Genomic DNA, 20,962 nt, shown 5'->3' with positions numbered 1-20,962 from the left:
GAGTACCTCCATCATAAGAAGAGGGTAATCACAAAAGAATTTTCAGTGGCAGAAATTAATCAAGTCAATATCCAGGGCTGGTCTACGTTGGGTAGTAGTGCACAGGTAGCTAAAATGACAGTTTAAAACATAGGAACTAAGGAAGTTCCTACATACAAGGAGATTTAGTGAAGATGACATCATTCTAATCCATTGTGCACTTAGCTTCCTGGTTAAAGCAGCTCTTCTTTATACATATTTATTCTGTTACGTTACCATTAAGAGCTTCTTACCAGTTTTGGCAACTAAGTACCAGTTCATATATTCTATAATACTATTTACCAAAAAAACCCAAACCCACATGAAAAAGTGAAGAAAAGCTAAAAATATGTGTCCCATTTTCTCTATATTATTATAAAATGCTATTTTATTACGCTAATCTAAAATCTGTGTTATTTAATAAATTCAGTGATTGTTATTTCCTTTTCCCTTTTTCCCAATACAGCTGGATGTGACACAGCCCAATCTTTTCTCAGTCATTCTGGTCACTGTTTTTCTTTGTACCTTTTGCAACTATTATTCTTATACACTTAATTACTCTTCCATATACAATGCATGAAGAAAACCATAAGGCTGCATATAAGGAGATTCGCTGGCGTATCAAAGATTCTCATAAACAATTGATGTCCACTCTTGATTTGCTGTTCAGTGTAATTTAATATTGGTCTTTCCAGACAGAAATAGCACTATCTTTGTTCTGGTTTGAAATATTTTTTAATGATGGGTTATTTCAAAATGTGTCACAGAAATGGATCAGGAACACCTAACAAAGGCCACTGTTTACAATAATAGTTTATGTTAGCTTCTATTGTCCCATCTGACTAGGGAATTTAAAGAGAGTATCTTGAATACATAATAGTTGTTAAGTGTTCTCTTATCCTTTCATTATCTATAGTCAAACTACACGGCATTAGTATGCTTTTAAATATGCTGTTAATTCCAAAAAGAGTGCTTCTTGAGTGCCTTCAGTTATGTGGGATGCTTCTACAAATGGAATAATACTCCTTCAGATTTTAACACAACCCTTCACGGATGGTTGTGTTGATACATTGAATTGTTTGCGCTCGCAGCCCAGAAATCCAACTGTGTCCTGGGTTGCATCAGAAGCAGCACGACCAGCAGGTCGAGGGAGGCGATTCTCCCCCTCTACTCCGCTCTGGTGAGACCCCACCTGCGGTACTGCATTCAGCTCTGGGGGCCCCAGCACAAGAAGGACACGGACCTGTTGGAGCGGGTCCAGAGGAGGGCCACGAAGATGATCAGAGGGCTGGAGCACCTCTCCTGTGAAGACAGGCTGAGAGAGTTGGGGTTCTTCAGCCTGGAGAAGAGAAGGCTCCAGGGACACCTTACAGCAGCCTGCCAGTACCTAAAGGGGGCCTCTGAGAAATCGAGAGAGGGACTTTTTACAAGGGCATGTAGTGATAGGACAAGGGGTAACAGCTTTAAACTGAAAGAGGGTAGATTTATATTAGATGCAAGGAAGAAATTCCTTACAATGAGGGTGCTGAAACACTGGCACAGGTTGCCCAGAGAGGTGGGAGATGCTCCATTCCCGAAAATATTCAAGGTCAAGTTGGATGGAGCTCTGAGCAACCTGATCTAGTTGAAGATGTCCCTGCTCATTGCAGGGGGGTTGGACTAGATGACCTTTAAAGGTCCCTTCCAACCCAAACTATTCTATGATTCTATGATCCTTTATTTACAGGGAAGAAAGTAGCTTCATCCAAAAATAAACACATCTTTTCTTCCGATACGTTAAAAATATAAACAAAACCTGTATTTGATTCCCTCAAAGTTATGTATGGAGTTTCACTTAAACAAAAGAATTGCATGGTAGGGAGGAGAAACTAAAGTAGCTGATGTCCAAAGGTGAGTTCCTTAAGTCCAAATCAGTATCTATATTACCTTCTGACAGCAAACCTGAAATACATCCAGTTATTGAATAACCTGTGTATACTTGCTACTGGTAATGAGAATAAGAATCCGTGCTCTATACATACTCTTATACTTACACGGTAAGTCCCTGACCCACACATAACCTCACATAGGTTATTAAAAACACGGGGGGGGGGGGGGGGGGGGGGGGGCGGTATAGAAAAAGACAAGGGTGGTGGAGGTATGTGTCTCCAAGACAATTTATGGGATGTCTTTATTCAAAAATTCTATTTAAGGTGCCAATTTTCCTTCCACCACTTTTCTAAGCACAGTACATGTTTCTTTATTATCACCCCTCTTAGAGTGTCACAAAAACACTCAATGAACTTAGGCAATGACTTGGGGAACGGCAATGCATGTTACACAAACATCATTTGTAAGCCATCCTTCCAATTATTCTTTGCTGGTCATATCATTCCAAGCTTTTGGGAAACAGACCTCTCTCCCCTGTTACATATGGTCAGTGTCCAGTATAGTAAGTCACATACCGGGGCTGGTAGGTGTTTATATCATGTAAGTAAAAGTCGGATGAGCAACAAAGTTTGCAGCTCTGGTAAGAATTTTGTGAGAGATTCTCCTAATTCCCCTCTCCCCACCTCTTCCTTCTGTAGTATATATAATTCATCACAAGGTAACAAGGTGCTTCAGGATCTCTCCTTCTCCAGGACCTGACAAACCATACAGAACTGATCAAACTACCTACCAGTATGTGCTGTGGTGTCTTAGACGGGGAAAGACCTTGTGGATAGCACAGGAGTTGGGAAGCGGCAAATTCTTTTAAGCTCTGCTCCCATGCCAACATCCTTTTCCTGCCTCACAACGTGATGACTTGTTTTAAAACTTCATCATGGAAAAGTGGAAAGGTATATCCACTAGTGATCCGCTAAAGTTCTCAAAGGTTGCTTTAGGAGGAATAGCTTGACAATGCAGCATGGCATAATCACTGGGGGTTAGTGGCAAATTTAGGCTGTGCCATGGTACTGTTGGTATGAGGCAAAGTAATGCCAGCTTAAAAACACACGCTGTGTGACTGACTCATTTCTGTTTTTTCATTAGCATGCCAACCTTACCATAGATGGGCTGTATTTCTCAGGAGCAATTTCTGTAATGTTTCCATTCACAATGTAAAACAGTTATAATAAACCCTCCTTCCCAAACATAATTTAAAAGTTATTAATCAGCCACAGACATTCCTTGTCTTGTAACCAAAATGTCACAGAAACTCAATGGCTGCTTGTACCAAAATACGTAACAAGCCTAGAGAGTTTACCTGTGCTTGTTAATGAATTGGCATCCAAGTGTAAATCCTTATTCACCAAAAAATTTAAAACTGGAAATGTACTATGTAATCATGTAAAAAAATTGGAGTGGTACTGTCAGTATTGCCCACAACTGTAACTTTCCTACAAAATATGTTTACTATATGATGTATATACGCAATTTCAGGTGCACATAAATTGATATTCAGTGATATTCACTGCCATTATCTTACACTGGGAGATGTGTCCCACTGAAGTTGTTCAGGACCTCCGAAAATCAAATCTTTATTCCTAATCTTTCTAGGTCCTCCTAGCATACTAAAAGGTATGTAAATGATGGTTACTCTTGGTTCATTTGTAACTTTGAGAAACAAACATAAGAGAAATTCTGAAACTCCGAGCTCGTATTATACTATTCTTGAAATAGGATACTTGAGAATATAAAAAATACATTTATATTCTGCTGATAACAAAAATAGGTCGCATTCATACATCTGCCTGATGAATAAAGACTGCAGTATGAATAGAATCACAGAATAAATGAAACTGGAGCCTTTCTGCTTAAACACGAACACTACAGTTCCACCACGGCCCTGGAGGGATTACAAGTAGATGTGTTTATACTTTATCCTCTCATATTGTGTCAAGACACTATTTTCTGTGTAAATTACCTATTTCAGTAAATCGATAAAACAGAGATGCAAATCTAATGCAATTAGATGCAGAGATGCAAATGACTAATCCCTCAGTTCTATTTACTTACCCCAGTGGATGCTGGTTTTAACTTACAAATAAAATTCTACTCTGAATGACAAGCTGAGAATAGAAAAGAGCAAAAATTGAATCATCATGCATAATCCTGGCTTTAGTTAGTTTATTTCTTCCCTAGCCCATTCAGATTCCAGAATTTCAGTAGCATGAAAAAACATTACAAAAACGGTATTGCAATGTTTCCAAACTTTCCAAAACACTCACTTTCACTAGAAGCACTTCTGTGCTTGGAGATTTCCCCCAAAACAATTTGCACAAAGAAAATCTGACAGAGCCAAACTGACAGAGATTGTGTACCACTGTAAAGCACAATTTCATCTCAGCTACCTCCACAAATGAGTAAACGAATGAAAACTCAGTATTTTGAAATTTACTCTCAGTAAGTATTGTGAAATGCAATTACAATGCAAATGTATCGGGGATTCTGTCATCCAATGCCCAAAATGGGAAAAAAAAATGCAGAAGACAAACCAGGAAACATTAGCTATACATTTGGAATACAATTCAACATAATCTTAAGCTGCTTTAGCATTAATTTACAGATGTAATTAAGGTTTAACACACAACAGAGTTGTTTTCCATTCCACTTAACTGTATTAACTTTACATTTCATATATTACTTTATTACTTTACATTTCAGAATAGTTTGTCTGCCTGACTGTCCATCCTAACGCATGGATCTTCCTAACTTCGTTATTCTTCTAATCAGAGGAATTTATTCCCCTGCATAAATGCTATTAACTTATCTAATTATACCATCCAGTCCTGAACAAACAACTGTTTTAGTGATGACCCTGTAGTTTGTGTTAAATTTTCTTCTGAGAAATTCTTAAGCCATTGCTTTTTACATATATCCATAGCGGGTATTTGAATTACAGTCTCAGTTTTATTCTGTCAGACAACCATCATGCACATGGTAGTCCAGACAGTGCACACCCAGGCCGACCTGTATTGTCAAGTAATTGGTGAGACAGTAGCAGTAGCTATAAAACTGCTGGTTTTACATCCAGCCTCTAAACCTACATTATATGCAGTCTGGAGAGTTTACTCTGGACCAGGTTTAGTCTTGTTCCCTGAAGCAGACAACCCCACCACACACCGTTCAAGACTGTCCAAAAGCCAATCTGTGTGACATGCAACAGCCAGTGTGCACGTGGAGCTTCCAGTACAGCTACAGCTCCCAGTGCAGTTTCTTGCAAACAGAATCTATTTCACGTGTACTAAACCTGCTCTGCAAACTCCAAGCCAGCATGTAGCAAGCAGGGATAATTGTCAGATTTACTTAAAAACCATACTAATGCTGCAAACTAACGTATTAACAAGACAAGGCCAGGGAGACAGTTGTGGAAAAAAATATCTCCATATAATATTTATAATTAGACAGTTTTAGGCTGCCACCATATTTATTTAGTTTGTTTTTGGTCCATCACTAATCAGGAAGCCATAGAACATATGTTCACTAACCACCAGAACGGCGTTTAAATAAGAGAAGTCCAAGTATTATTTTTCCTGAAAAGATTATCTTCATGATTAAAGTACAGTACTTAACTTTCTTTTTAGCCCTTTAAAAATTGATCAATTATATACAAAATAAAAAATATTTGAACAAACATACAAGAAGCTAGAAGCAACGTAAGAACAAAGAAAGGATGTTACAGTTCCTGCTTGATCAGAACACTTTCTTTGGTTTTACTGAAGTAACATTTAAACAAACAAGCCAAACTGCATACTAGGTGAAATTAGGAGAAACATGGCCAGCAGATCAAGAGCTGTTGTTATTCCCCCAACACACACACACTTGGTGCCAGCAAGAGTGCACCTGGAATACTGCATTCTGGTTTTAAACCTGCTGCCACTTCAGTTCAACTGAGATGTGGAGAAACTGGAGAGGATCTGTTGGAGTGAAACCAAGATGGGCAGGGGTCTAGAGCTCATGTCCTGTGAAGAGAGGTTGGGGGAACTGAACTTGATTAGTCTGGCAAAGAGGAAGTTAAAAGGCAATCTAATAGCTTTCTCTACTTGAAGGGAAATTACAAAGATGATGGAGCCAAAATCTCATTGGAATCATAGCAGATGATAATACAAAAGGTCAAGGTCCACCAACTGTAGCTTGGGAGGTTTAGGTTGGACATTAGGAAAAAGTTTTTCACTAGGAGGGCAGTGCAGCACTGGAAAAAGTTACTCCAAGAAGATCATAAATCTCCGTTTCGCAACAGAGTCACGCTGTATACAGATTAATGGCTCACCTGATCTAGCACAGGTCTTAGTCCTGCTTCAAAAAGAAGGACTCCAGAAGTCAGTCCCAAGCCACATTTCTATAATTTTGTTAAGAAGTGTCTGGTCTAGTGTCAAAAATATTATTTCATGGGTGTGAAATGTCCAGGTTAGAGTATGATCACCATTGCATTCCACAATGATTAGGCTAGATCTGGGAGGGAGCTGCTCAAACGTATTATGCCAGCCTACTGGAGAAAAGAGAAGCTCCACAGAAGAATGCTCCTTCAAACAAAAGCAGCCTTAAACTAAACAAGGGTATGTATGTAAGATGAGGAGTACTACTTGAGTAGCTGGCAACACAGCTGAACAGATCATTTGACTACAAAACTACATGTCAAGATGTAATCTGAATACTTTAACTTGGTGGCCATTGACTGTAATGCAAGAATGTGACCTTCACACTGCCCCTTATGGTCTCAACCATCTTGCTGTCATTTGAGTGGCATTTTGACATGTTGGATATAAATAAAAAAACATAATTTTCAAAATCATCGGAAGTGCACACCTAAGGTAAAGTACAAGATGACAGCAAGCATGATGCTCTTCTCACAGGTGTTACCCTAGTTTCGAACCATTTGCAGCTCAAGGACTTCCTAAGCCCAAAGCAGCTTCTGTGCATTTAATAATGGTCAATGGATTTCCTCCCAAGAGCTAACTCTAACATACTTTTAACACACGTGGTGTTCTGTGCTAGAATAAGGTACTAAATCAAGTAAGTTGCAATCATAATCACATGTTTAGTTATGGTTATACCTGGTCCTGTATTCATCCACCAACTCACAGAACACGTGTTAAAGTAGAATTCAGGTTTACTCATGCACAGGAGTTTATCATTCCAAGCCTATCTCATACACATTGTTTTATCTTTTGGTCAGATGTTATAAGAGGAGCAAGTTTACCTGAACAAACTAAGAAATTTTCATAGGTGCTACCCAGCAGAACTACCACTGAGGCAATTTATTACCTAGCAGTTCAAGGGGGAAAGCAGGTTTTTGAGTTAGGACCTCAGAATGAGGAAAGGCATCTTACTCTTTTGAAAAAAACATGCAAGCCATACGGGACGGACAGAGGCTAGAGAACCTTTGCCATACATTGGCCCTACTTCCTTCACTTAAAATACCTATTTAAATAGACTTTTTCTGTTCTTCTGTGTATTACTCCCTTACTACGTGTTTCTTCCCTCCCAGAACAGCTAATATAACAATTCTTCACCTCGCCTTCCTGCCTTAACTTTGTGCTTTGCACTCATGCCAGCTCTATCAGCTTGTTAGCACTGTTCTGTCATCTCAGAGTACTCTTTGTCTACCTACAATAACAACTCATATGACTTCCAGAAAAACAATCAGAGATCCGACCTATCACTGGGGAATGGTGTAAGGCTAGTAATACTACACCGTAGTGGGGATGCAGCCCTAACTCACACTTAACAACTCCAAATCCATTGACTCCAAGTAGTGAGATGGGGTCAGTGTGGTTCTGCTGTGTAGTCACCTAAGACAAGTTGAAGTGGGATATCTCAGTAGTATTAACTCAGGCTGACTTACAGAAGACTCAAGATCTATGTCTCAGCAAGACTCTACCAACAAGCAAACAGATCAAACGCCCCACCACTGCCCCCAAATACTTCCATTCCCCTGTTTTGAAAGAACTCAGACTTTCAGCAAATACACAGTTTCTGTTTTTTCCAGATTCTATTTGTGCACAAATTCATCACAATCCAATATCAAATGATTCCTCTATACCAGACTGTGGTCAAAATTCCAAAACCTTTACATTGAAGAAGGAGGAACTCCCTTCTTAACCATTCGCTATCTTCTGGTATAGAGCTCTATCTACAGTTCAAGATTTACCATGAAATAATCAACTGTATGGAATTTCTTTTAGAGATCACATAGGAACACGATCAAAGCCCAAGCATAAACTGCGTTATTAAATATACACCTAAACAGAAGAAACATGTTTAAAAGGGTAATACTGACAGTATCTGTGATTTTCTCTTTAAAATGTGTAGACTTCAATACAATGATAAATATAGGTTGATTAACCTTATTCCAGATTTAAATGTATAACCAATTAACTAAATTAATCTTTCAAAAAATAACAGTCATTGGCATTATTCTTTGAATAATCCTTGTTTAGTTTCCATGATGGTACACTTTTTAATGAAAAACTCATTATAATATAGCATAAGGCGTAATTAATTCTGGAAGATATTTTTGAGTAAATAGCTAGTACAGATGCTGAATTCCATTTTTCTATCAGCTTTATTAATCTTTCATAAACCAGTATTTCCACTATAATGGCTTGTAACAGCTCCAAAGAAGTTTTAGAAATGCATTAGCTGTCATCAGTGGTGTTAATCTAACCAGGATGTCATAATTTGTATGATGGTACTTTAACATTACGATTTTGGAAACAACACTTACAGCTTTGATTTATGCTTTGAAAAGGAGCATCTATATATAACATGGAATATTAAATAATAATTATTTCATTTTTCTGTAGTTAGAAAATTACTTAACCTGTTTAGCTAACAGTGTTGAGTATACATTTATTTAGGAAAATCTGCTTAGTCAATGGCTAAGTTCAAATATGAGTGTACCTAATCAAATTGTAAAATGAATTAATCTATATTGTGACAGACAGCCAATTTTAACCAAAGTTATGCTTTACAGATATGGTACAGTGAACTTTTACCCTAGGATTAGAATTGCTGTGCAAGCATATAATTCAGCTTCACAAACTCCAAATACCTTCACTGGGAAGAGTTTCTAGGGTATTTGCTGAGCTTGTGCAAGAGTCATTTAAATTCAAAGAGAAACACTAGAAAGATGAAATGAATCCCAGGTGCTCTTACACTCCAGAAATAGATGCTTTAAGACAGGAACAAAGAGAATTAGTGTTAGCAAACATACAGAAATCCTCTCTTCCCCTGGATTCCTCTTATTTAAGTGCATGTTTTTATCTATATAGTACTATGGTATTTCCTACCTTCTGAATTATATATAACATTATTTTTCAAAGTTTTAAACAAACTTGTGAAAGGAAGTTTGTTACAAAATCTGCTGCTTGGAGGATACTGCTAGCTTCCAAATCCACAGCATGCTAAAAAGCCCCAGGCATCTAAAACTTCTCTGTCTTCTGAGGGCATATAAAATAGTCAAAAGCACACGCTCTTCCCCTTTCCTTCATTTTAACTGATGGGGAAAATTTTCCAAGCCACCTTGGAATGATAACTACTAACTGCCCAAGAACTTGGGTGCCTACAATAGTCCTCACTGGGTTAAGACTATTCATGAAGTAAAAACAACTACTCAGCTACGTAGGATGACTCTTGAAACTAGCTTCTGAAAAACTTGTAGCACTTCATGACTATTCAGGAAAAAATAATATGTAATCAGTTGCTCAAGTGAAAGGAGAATGGGATGTCTATTACTTGTCGTTGAGCTGTGCTCCATGACTACTTCTAATGATTCTTCTTCACTAGTCTTAAGTCCTTTCTTTCTCCACTGCCAACTTAAATTTTGACATTTTTGAAATATTGTTTGTTGCTTATGACCAGACAAGAATATTTCCTCATGCGGGTCACTGTGAATTCAACTGTTTTCTGAAAGAAGATTCACCAGATTTCCAGGTAATTTCTGTAACATCCTTTGCCTCACCTTGCATACTGCAACTGTCAAAAAGAAGCCTCTCCAACAGGTATGTGCCCTAAAATACAGTATCTGCCCCTTACAAGGACAATTTTTTTTTTTAAAATGGCCCTACTGTGTCTCAAGCTATCTGCTTTAAAGGACTGATCTGTTGTAGTAATACGGGTGCAACAATACTCTACATTCCATTAAGGAGAGTGCAAGACAGTGCTCCAAAATTCATCATTCCAAAAATCGAAAGAGAAAAAAAAGAAAGATCTGAAATAACTGAAAGGAAAAACATGAAACTTTGCTTCCAGACTGCCTGAGGCTGAAAGGAAGGCTAGGTATTACAGATAAAATATACATTATATAAAAACAAATAAGCATGTAAAAACGATATTATAACAAACCACGGAAACAAAGAATGTAACCACTTACAATAAGAAAGTACCAGAGTACTCCTAGTAAAGAAACCAAACTGCAAATCTGCATTTTGCCAGCCATAGATGAGTGTATGGGGGAAGATAACAGACGCGAGGTTAACATAGCAAAATTATGGGTCACTATGGGAAGGATTTAAAATTGGATGGATACACAAATAAATGAAAAATGTATCCCAGTTTACATGAAGACTTTGTGAGACAAATCACACAGTGATTCTTACAAAGTTCCTCATTAGGACCTGCCTAAGAACTTGATAAATAGTTTACAGGAGAAGTTAAGCTGAAATGGAAATGATAACTGCTTTAAGCATTTCTGTCTCATAAGGAGGAAAAGTACCTTAAATAGTATCCTTTTATTTACTAGAAGACGACTGTGTGGACATAAGTCAATTATGATAGACGGAAAAGTGAAATTCTGTGAAATGCTGAAAACGATAAGTGCCAAAAATCACCGTCCTTTTGTTTTGTATGAAATGCCATTTCAGGACTTCCCAGCGGACCTGTGGGAAGGGCAGGAGGCATGCCAGTTAGCCACTTCCCCAGCACATCCACAGTCGGCAGCTGTTAGGAAGACTTGCTAGGCCCCAGAATGACAACAGCAGTCTTCAAATTGCACTTTGTGAACGTGTCGCTGGAAATCCATATTAATGCCACCACCTGACCTAAAGAGCCGTATTCCTGTAGTGTTCTAATTTACTACAGCATGAGCATTTCAAAGTCAGAAAAACAGTCTTAGAAGGGCTACTCAGGAAGAAGAATCTATAGCGTTTTGTAAATATATAGTGTTTTCCAGTCCCCAAGTAATACTTTACTTACATAGTGTCTGTTGTGCATCTGCTATGTATCTCATAGTCTCCATTTTTAGCTGTCATGCATTTCCTCAAGAAAGGTTTTCTTTTACGGAAGTGTACATTCAGAAAAAAAGCAGAGCTATAACAATCATGTCACTGGTCCTACTGTTTACCATTATCTTCAAGGTTTTAGGGTTGATTTACATTGCGTTCCTCCCTATTTGACTTTAATTGTCTGCTTCAAGTTGTCAGGACATAACTATATCTTAGATTTGCATTGCATTAGGGGATCTTTTCCTTTCTCTATTGATCTTGTCTTATGGAGTAATTTAACTCAATTCTAATTTTCTTTTGCATGCGGGGTGCTCTCTATCCAAGGAAGTGAGTTATGTGTATTCAAGTGGTGCATCTTATGAATCTTGTTAAGCTTTACCGCCTTATAGCCCACACTGATGGAATATTTAATCACAGAAATGAGCTGGCAGATATGATGTACAATACGGTTAAGCCTTGCGGCGTGTGTCTTCACCGGCAATTGAGAAACGGGTGAATTTGCCATTCATCAGTGCCATCGTGACAGCTTTGTATAACCTTCTGGTTTTTTACTTATTTATGAAGATTAAAGGTACTTTAAATCAACAGTTTCTCTGCAAATGTATCAGCTTTATTTCAGAAGTGGCCACATTTTTCATCATTTATTAGGAGCTAAAGGAACTTCTTGCACTGACTATGAAAGAGTTGGTACAATTTTAACATGACAGTGTTGGAGACAATAATTAAACCAAATAACTAGAACTTTGGCTGTCTTAAAAATCACATTTCTAATTTTATAATCTTCGAAAGTGCAATTGCTTCTTCTCCAAGTAAGGTGGCGGGGGTGGACACAAAAGGAAAGATACATCGCAATATTCTATTACAGCATGCAAGAACTGCATTGATCTTTTACTGTCTCATTTTCTAATGACTTTAAGAGAGCTGCACAGAGCTTTTTTCTTTTTTTTTTTTTTAACTAAATTGCTTAAAAGAAAGTTTAAATGTCTGAGAAAAAATTATCTTTTAGTCAATACAGAAAATATGCATTTGATACGCATTTTAAAAAAAATTAAACTGCTTGCATGTATAAACAGAAAAAAATCTGAAATACATTAAGTATCTTGATAGAACTTTCTGCATAGGTGTGGTGGAGTGCATGTCATAATTCATAAAATTAAATTAATACTCTTCTAATGGTAATTAAAGATTCTCATTAAGAAGGGCAAACACCTCCCTTGTGTTGGCAATAAAAATGCACTTGGGACTTTAGGAGGTTATACAAAAAAATCAATAACCTGCCATTTTATAATTAAAAGACAAAATAAATGTTAGGGAAAAGTCCAGTAAATTAGGAAAATTACCTTCAGGAGAGATTGAAAATATTGATTTTAATTTACAAACTATGTGAACTCTTCATGCCCTACTTCATGAGACAATTATAAGTCAGATTGTTAATTCTGCATACGTATTAGAAAATTGATTACTGTACTATGGGAATATTATTATATTTGTCATTAACACAAAGTCATTTATATAAAATGACTAATAACTCTGACTTTCTAATTTATGCAGGTTCAGGGCTGGTTCACTAACTACTCAAAGGAGATCAATGTTAAATTCCTGTTTTCAATGTAGGCATACATCAAGGAAGGAAATAAATTCTGCCTACACTAAATATTGCAATTCCATGAATGCCAAGTTAGTATTTTTATTATACTCTGCCACTTTTAAAACACAATACCCTAAATGGAACATTTTTGTCCATCTTAGTAGACACCACTGGATGTATTACAGGCAGCTTTTTTAAAATAAATATGTTTGCAAGAGTAGTTCTAGCTGACAATTTTTATCTCTTGAAGTCCCTTGAACTAACAGAAGTTTTTCAGCTTTGTCTGGTGAGGGCTTGAATATCTCCGTGAATGGAGATTCCCCAGCTTCTGTGGGCCACCTCTTCACATGCTCAACCAACATCTGTGAAAAACGCTTTCCTAATATCTGATCTTTACTTGCTGTAAAGAATGTATTCTACAATTACCTCTTTACTTTCAATTACCTGAGTGTGTGAGAATAGATAAAAATTTTCTTTTTTTTTAAAACATGATTAGGTATTTGTATCCAGTATACACCCCCCCAGACAACTGAAAAACAGATCCAAATGGAAAACTAAAAAATTCCCAGAGTTTCCCATGAAAGTCGTGGAAGACTCATATAAGATTATGAACCTAGGAAAGGAAGGCAACTTTATTACCTATTAGAAATATTTGGAGTTACAGTGATTATTTTTGTCTTAGAGGTAAATAACTAGCTTTCAAAAAATGGCTTTTTTGGACTTCCTAGTAATTGTGTTTATGGGTGGGACTAAAATTCCTCTGAAATCAACTTGGTTTTGGAGTACAACCATGTTTGGTTTCAATACTGTTGCTAAAGCACATTTAGAAACTGTTGCTAGCAATGACTGAGCTCAAGTAGAAAAAGACTGTATCTCATCAATACCAAATTGTAATTAGGATCAGAATTCTACCTCAGCGAAGACTCAAGAGGTAATATAGATTATAAATACAGAAATTTTAAGAAGCTGAAAACTAAATATAAAATTTAAAGAAAAATGTCTCCGAAATATTTTTGCCAACAAGTAGAACTCCTGACACTGAATTTATCTGCAAAGAAAAGACAGTTCTGTCTCCAAAGCACATCACAAATATGAGGTGAGCCAGAATTTAAAGAAAAATGTTCCGAAAACCCATTATGAACACAGATGTTCTATACTTACGCATGTCTAGGTACATGTATATGCATAAAATATATATTCATAGATAGACTTTTTTGGTTTTGTTGCTCACTAGGCTTAAATAATTCCTTGAGGAAAGTGACTGTACTGAAATATAAAATAAAATATAAATAAAATAAAAAAAAAAACAAATAAAAACTCATGTAAAACTGGGATATTGCAGTACATTTCATATTATACTATCTACTTTCCAATAAAAAGATATTCATATATCTTCTATATAAACTTTAGTAGGCCCAGGTAACTGTTAAAATCCTGCATCACAAACCTGTAAATGACTTGCACATAATGTGAATCAAACACAGAAACCAAACCTTACACCAAACATGTATTTTGCATGTTTTTAAAGAGTATTAAAATAAAATATGGCACAGACAACTATAGCATAATCCTTACCTGCATAGAATTCTGGACTATAAACTGCACCAACAACTGGATTTAATTTCCAGCCTGCAGCAAACATAAAAAACATAACTGAGTTAATACTACAATTAGTGATGACAATAACAATTTTTTAATTTTACTTTTCTATAGAGGTATACAGATAAATGGCTTCAAAAAGGTCATTTTAATGAAAGTTGTATAGGCATCTTAGCTTACCGATCTTTAATATCAGACTGAAGTATGGAAATAAGTAATGAAACAAGGCATTCTTTGGACATGTAGTAAGTACTGGGATAAGTTATCAGGTGAATTACCTTGGCTGCAATGCACAGTCGCCATGGACTTATTCCCTTAACTTTTGGAATTAAGACAGAACTAGTTCAGGTATCCCTATATCACGTAGTACCAGAGTAGACCAGTTCTTTTTCATTGCTCTAACTCTCTGGTTACAAGCCAGAGAGGCCAAAACAGTTCATTTGCCGGACATAAATGTTTCTGATAAGCACGTGTTAGTGCAGGTTACAAGGCAATCAAATAATCTGAGCATTTTGATTCTACTCTGCGAAACATGAAAGAGTAGACACTACATGGAAAGGTCTATTGTGACAGGAAAGAGATTTGCGCACTGTAGGATCCCAGTCAAACGTGCGAGACTTTTTTCCATTTGCATTTGTACATCAGCCTGTGCGCACTGAAACAGGACGACTACAGGCAGGTGCCAAAAGTGACGGTACCGCCTGCATTTACAGCTGATAAATGCTGTTAGCATGTTGCTATGGAGTAGCCGGCATGTAAGAAAATGCTGCAGTCACATTCTGCAAAGCTCTTAAGTGGTACAAATGCAGCCCCTGCCTTTGTCTTAAATGATCTCTGTCCTCCCACAGCTGGCATAAAACCAAAGCACAGAACCAATAGATATTCTGTATCACGTGTTCTGGCCAAACTCCAAAGAGTTGCTGTCACGTCCTTACACCCGACACGGCATTTCCAGGTGAGCCTGGGGCGCAGAGGCTCCCTGCAGAAGCAGGGCCTGTATTCAAAGCGTACGTGATGCTGAAGACAGCAATGCTGAAGGAACTGAAGGGGAAGGGGTGAGAGAACCGCAGGAGAAAGCACTGGCAAACTCGCTAGCTTTCTCAGCCGATTATCTTTGCGTTTTGCTCAGCCACTGGTGGATCCACTGCAAACTCCACAGAACATCCCCCCGCCCAGGCCCTTTTTTTCTTTAGCGTTTGAACAATTAGTTGAAGTACTGGGACTGAAAAATTAGGGATTTTCCAAAAGCACATTTGAATCAGAGGAGTAGGAAGCACCACTTCTAATTGGGAAAAAAGAAAAAAAAAAAAACAAACGAAGAAAAGCATCTTTTAAACTCAAGAACTATAGTATAAATAGATCCTACAAGTATGCTGCTGGAAACAAAATGCCATCAAGGCAGGGACAACAAGGCTTTTCAAAATCAGAAGAGCCAAGATTAGAGGAATTTAAAGGCAAACTGTCTTGAGACTTGGTTCTGCCTTGGCCATATCATGTAATGCAAAAGCACAGTAGAAGACCATAAGACCATAATGCATTATAAGACTGAAGAAGTGCAATACAAAAATCTCAATAATAACACAAAAGAAAACTATTCCTACCCTTTAAAAATACTGTTTCCTCTATCTGATGCACAGTAATTATTTACCAGTACTTAACTGTTCAGTAACTGAGGTGAGGGGTGGTTTTGAAATGCAACACATTAATAAGTTCAAATAGAGCAAAGAGGAGCATTGCATTCAATCTGCTCTGCGGAAATAATTGCAGTTGCTGTACAATTATGGAAGCTGAAAAACGGCCAACCAAAAAGGGCTAAAATTACTTTCCTCCTGAAAATATCACAGGATTTTTACCTGACCCTTCAATGTTACATACTACAGGAATATATTCAGGAATGTCGTGGTATAACAAATACTCTTAGCCAAGCTTTGTGTGACAGAAAATCATCCAAATGTTGAGACTTTCAGTGAAAAACTAACTTTTTATAGCTTAGAGAATATTTAATATTTCAAATTCCTTACTTCCTCAAAAGACCACTGATCAACACCATCCAAAATGAAAGATTGGACTGAATTTCAGATCTGCCAGCTTTTGCTGTCAAAGCAGCTGACAGACACCTCTCAGCTTCTAAGTTACACTAACAGCGCCACAATTTGGCTGAGAGAAAGAAAAAATCTTGCAAGACACAGATTGCTCTTCACAGCTGAAAGCCACTCTCATATTTCAGTTCCTTACCTCTCTTTCAGCGACGGCTGTCTCGTCTAACTTTTTGAAGCTTATACGGGAAATACTTCATTCATCGTGAAAATAACAGTAATTAAACTTAGCTTTATCTTGTCAGCTAGCAATGTGCTGGCCCGTAGCTGTGTGGGTTAATCAACTGTGATAGTAGTTGATGTATCCGAGCGAGCAGCTGCCAAGTAACTCTACTTCAGCAGCTGGAGGAGGCAAATTCTCTGCAGTGGGTGTCATTTTGTGCATTTTTCTTACTGTCGCAGTATTAAACTCCCCCTCAAGTTGAAACTATAAACACTTAAAAATTAAGAAACAAACAAGGAAATGAACAATCTCTCTGACTGCCCCCAAACCCCACCCTGTACAGTCATCCGAAGAAATGCACGTTAAGTGTGCTAAAGGGAAGGAAATAATCGTACTGCACAGTGTAACAAGCTTTGGTAGAAAGTGGGGCACAGCAATGCAGAGAGGATTATTTTCACTTCACAGGCCAGACAGGCATCCGTGGCCAGAGGAAAGAAGCCCTGCGACACCATTTGCTTTCCTCCTGTTTGCCTACAGAGGGGGGAGGAAAGGGGAATGGGAGGGAATTTATCTGTGGTTATAGATTCAAAATCACAGCTAGTGACTAAGTTGAGATCAACAGAAGGCTCAAATTCAAGGCATCACAAATATAAACTTTAAAACATATTTATCCCTCTACTGATCTCTGTTTCATGCCCCTCATTCATTGCTGCAGTTCGCTGAATCTACTTGCACATAGTTCTCTACTCCCTACAACACTTGGGTGAGCATCCTGAGTTGCACTATGGACATCAGAAGAAAGTATAACTGTGAACAGGGTAGGTTGGAACATCTAAAAATGTCTCCGAAATATTTTTGCCAACAAGTAGAACTCCTGACACTGAATTAATTTGCAAAGAAAAGGCAGTTCTATCTCCAAAGCACATCACAAATATGAGGTGAGCCATCAAAATCATCTTGTCTGATAACAAACTTGCACAAAAAAAGCTCTCCTAGCAACTGAGCATTTATTAACTGCTCATTCTGAGAATCATCAAAAGTCACGGCAAAGCATACTTATTTAAAAAACCACCTAGGACACAAAAGCAAACCACTTATTTGAATGAAGCTGCATATACTTTAAAAAAAAAAAAAAAAGTCTAGGTTTTTGTGCTTTAAAAATCTACTGACTTTTGCAATCCTATTAACAACATGAGCCCTGTTATCAACCAACCAGCAGTATTCAGGAATGAAAGACAAAACAGAGTGTATCGTATTTTTAATTTACAATAAATATTAGTGCCTGATGTTTTCATATAATATATGTGCCCCAACTACGTTTTGAACACCCGCCAATAACATGTCAGTCGCCACATACTCTTTGAAAAACAAAGCCACACATTAAAAAAGAAGTGGTCCTGAAGAGAAAGGCATGTGCAAACAAGAAGTTTCTGGCTATCTGCATCAGAAGCATCTTGCAAATGTTAATATGCTTATATAAGGACACAGGAAAACTAGCCTTATGTTTTATTTGAGAGATGAGACCTTTACTTTAGACAACGATAACCTTTAATAATCAGCGATAGCTCTGGTTAATTCCTGGCAAAACGATAAAGAACTAGAATCATACAATGGCAGGATGACGATAATACAAGCACTGATTGAACTAAATGAAGCCCCTTGCACATCTAGACTTCATTCTTGTTGCTTGTAATGATTATGCAAGACAAACATGATTGTCCTTGTGTGTTTACTTTAGGAGCCCTCAGACACTAAAAAAAAAAAAAAAAAGTTAAAAAAATCAAAATGTATGAACTACAACCAGAGTTTGTCTTGGTAGATACCTATCAAATGGTGTGCAAAAGAACATCCTACATGCAACACCTTGGATGTACGGATTCACAAACATAAATGCTAATTTTTATGCACTGAACAGGGTATTTCGTACTTTTTGGGGGGAGATCTAGTCCAAATGGGACAGGGTGGAAAATGACAGGCAAAACACTTCAAGTGGGAAACACTTAACAGCACATTCTCATCATTCTGGTTTTGGATATTAATAAATGATAACATATGACCTAAGTAATCCTGCTGTGCGGGCAGGAGACAGAGATGAACATCCTCTAAAATCAGATTCCTAAAATCTCACATCTCTATTTCCAGCATTCCCTTCCTTCAGCACAGGATGTGCTGATATGTATTGTGCTATCTGCTAATTAAGAGTTTTGTAGCCTTAGGATAATATGAATACAAAGTATACACCATCATTTATAACAAAACTACTTTTATCCTTTTATCGTTACAATATAGCAGACAAAATTCATAGGATCATATCCATATTGTTAATTTAGCTCGTATTGCAACAAAATCTTGTTATGTGATCCGGTGAAGCTTTGTGTCTCTTTCGTTAGATGCACTGAGATGTTTCGAAGCCAGTAAAAATGAAGGAGGTTCTCCCATCTGCACCATTTGCCAAGTTCCACATTTACATACAAAATGAGGAAGAAAACAGTTTCTGAGAAAGCATGAGGAATTTCAGACTCTTCTTCTCCAGATCATTTTTAATTAGCTCAGTTATCACATGTCAAATGAAACCCATCGCTATATTTTATTTTTACTGTGGTAGGAAAACATTGACTCCTTCAATAAAAAATAAAGCCACTGTTTGCCCTGGGTTTTAGTAAGACCTCACTAATGAGACCTCAGATATAGAAAATAAGATCCATTATATTTCAAAATGGAAAAGAGTCTGATCTACCTGCGGAAATGTTTACTGATGTACGTGCAGATTTCATCTGCTTTCTACTGGATGGGAAAAACTAAATTAAACTGAAAAGCAAATAATTATAACTACACAGTCTAGTAAAACTGGAAAAAGTAATTGCAATTAACTTTAATTGATGTATTATTGTTTGATGTTGTTGAGTTAGGAACTTGCTAGAATTTTCTGAACTAGCAAACGCAAACAGCTCAAGCACATGATCAAACACTGCCAAAGGAAACACTGTTAAAATGTATTCCTTTCAAACCCCTCAAATATCTATGGATTATTTTTCTATCATTAACGTACAACATTATACCAACTTAGGTCAGTATTAGAATGAATTTTTTTTAGATAGCTTGGAATTTAGATTTTTCCAGGGGAAAAAAGCTGGAAGCAGCACCCAATTACAGTCTGCCCTTTACTTCTAACAAATTGTGGAAAGAAGAGACGGAAAATTATCTTTGACTAGATGCATGTCTTCGTACTAAAAAGTATCTCATGCCTGACAGAGACATTCTTCTTGCTGGTCTCCCTACCTCCCTCATCCAAGCAAAATCGTATCCTCCGATTAGTTCATTCATCGCAACATTAACACTGCACAAAGCTAGCAGAGAATAACGCTTTCCTGTCAGGTATATTTTCCTATACAAAAGCCACTGTGGTTAAAGACTTAGATTCCAATCAGGCCAAATAATGCATGCTATGCCCACACGGCTGTGAATTAGCTGCACTCTGCACAGATGGAATTTATGCCCAGGCATATGACGTTTTAGGTGGCCAGACAAAGCCTGAGCCCAAGGGGATGCAGGGGATGCGGACTATGACGCTTCATGAGTAGAGGAGTCCACCCGTTCAGCAGAAGAGTGAGGTTTCGCATGCAGTGACATTAAAACAAAGCACTGAGATCTCATGCACTTACCATTCGTGTAAGGGTTGACGGTCTTTTTATTTGTCATTACACGTGCTGTTGCATTATTTACCTAAGCACATAGAACACTGGATTAGAAAGGGTTACAGGGAGGGTCCATGTTACTATTAAATGCATGCATTATTACTGCTATTAGTAATGTAAAAATAAAATGCAATTTAATTTACAGAAGGCAACAGGTGCATAACAAAATCATACTATTTATAATTACATTTACTTTCATAACCATTTTAACTTACAAATCATTTCAATAAAGCAACATCATATCATTTAAACTTTAATAAAAAGACATGAAAAGCAAATTAAAAGGTACTGCATAATTTAAGACTTAAGAGCATGCTTGTATTCCATGATAACACTGATACAATAAATACTCAAAACAGAAAAAAAGATTATATGAAGGAACATGCAGTGGAGTAGAAGGGAAAGAGACAAGGTACAAGGAAACAAAGAAAATGTCAAAAAAAGGGACAAACGAATTTTAGCAGTGTGCAACATAACCCTTCAGAAGAGAAGTACCATTGGAAAAGCAACATCTAGCATTCAACACTTGGAACAAGAGCCTTTTTCATTGCAAGAATTAACAAAATCATTCAAGCTTTAAAATCACAGCTAACAAAAGGATAAAAAGAGGGTGCATT

At 37.3% G+C, this 20,962-nt stretch overlaps 1 protein-coding gene across 26 annotated transcripts in view; it reads right to left on the bottom strand.

Moving 5' to 3' along the window:
* RBFOX1 (RNA binding fox-1 homolog 1) overlaps nucleotides 1-20,962 on the bottom strand; it is a 1,352,985-nt gene that overhangs the window by 73,976 nt on the left and 1,258,047 nt on the right. For all 26 annotated transcript variants that reach the window (XM_049791518.1, XM_049791517.1, XM_049791521.1 and 23 more), the window contains 2 exons: nucleotides 20,313-20,373; nucleotides 14,368-14,421 (listed from right to left, as the gene is read on the bottom strand). In XM_049791518.1, the coding sequence (XP_049647475.1) occupies nucleotides 14,368-14,421; nucleotides 20,313-20,373 (115 nt within the window). The remainder of the gene's footprint in view (nucleotides 1-14,367; nucleotides 14,422-20,312; nucleotides 20,374-20,962) is intronic.

Source organism: Accipiter gentilis, chromosome 33 (assembly GCF_929443795.1).
Source record: "Accipiter gentilis chromosome 33, bAccGen1.1, whole genome shotgun sequence".
Lineage (NCBI taxonomy): Eukaryota > Metazoa > Chordata > Aves > Accipitriformes > Accipitridae > Astur > Astur gentilis.
Note: the sequence above shows the minus strand (reverse complement) of the source record. Positions and strands in the feature narration are given on the sequence as shown.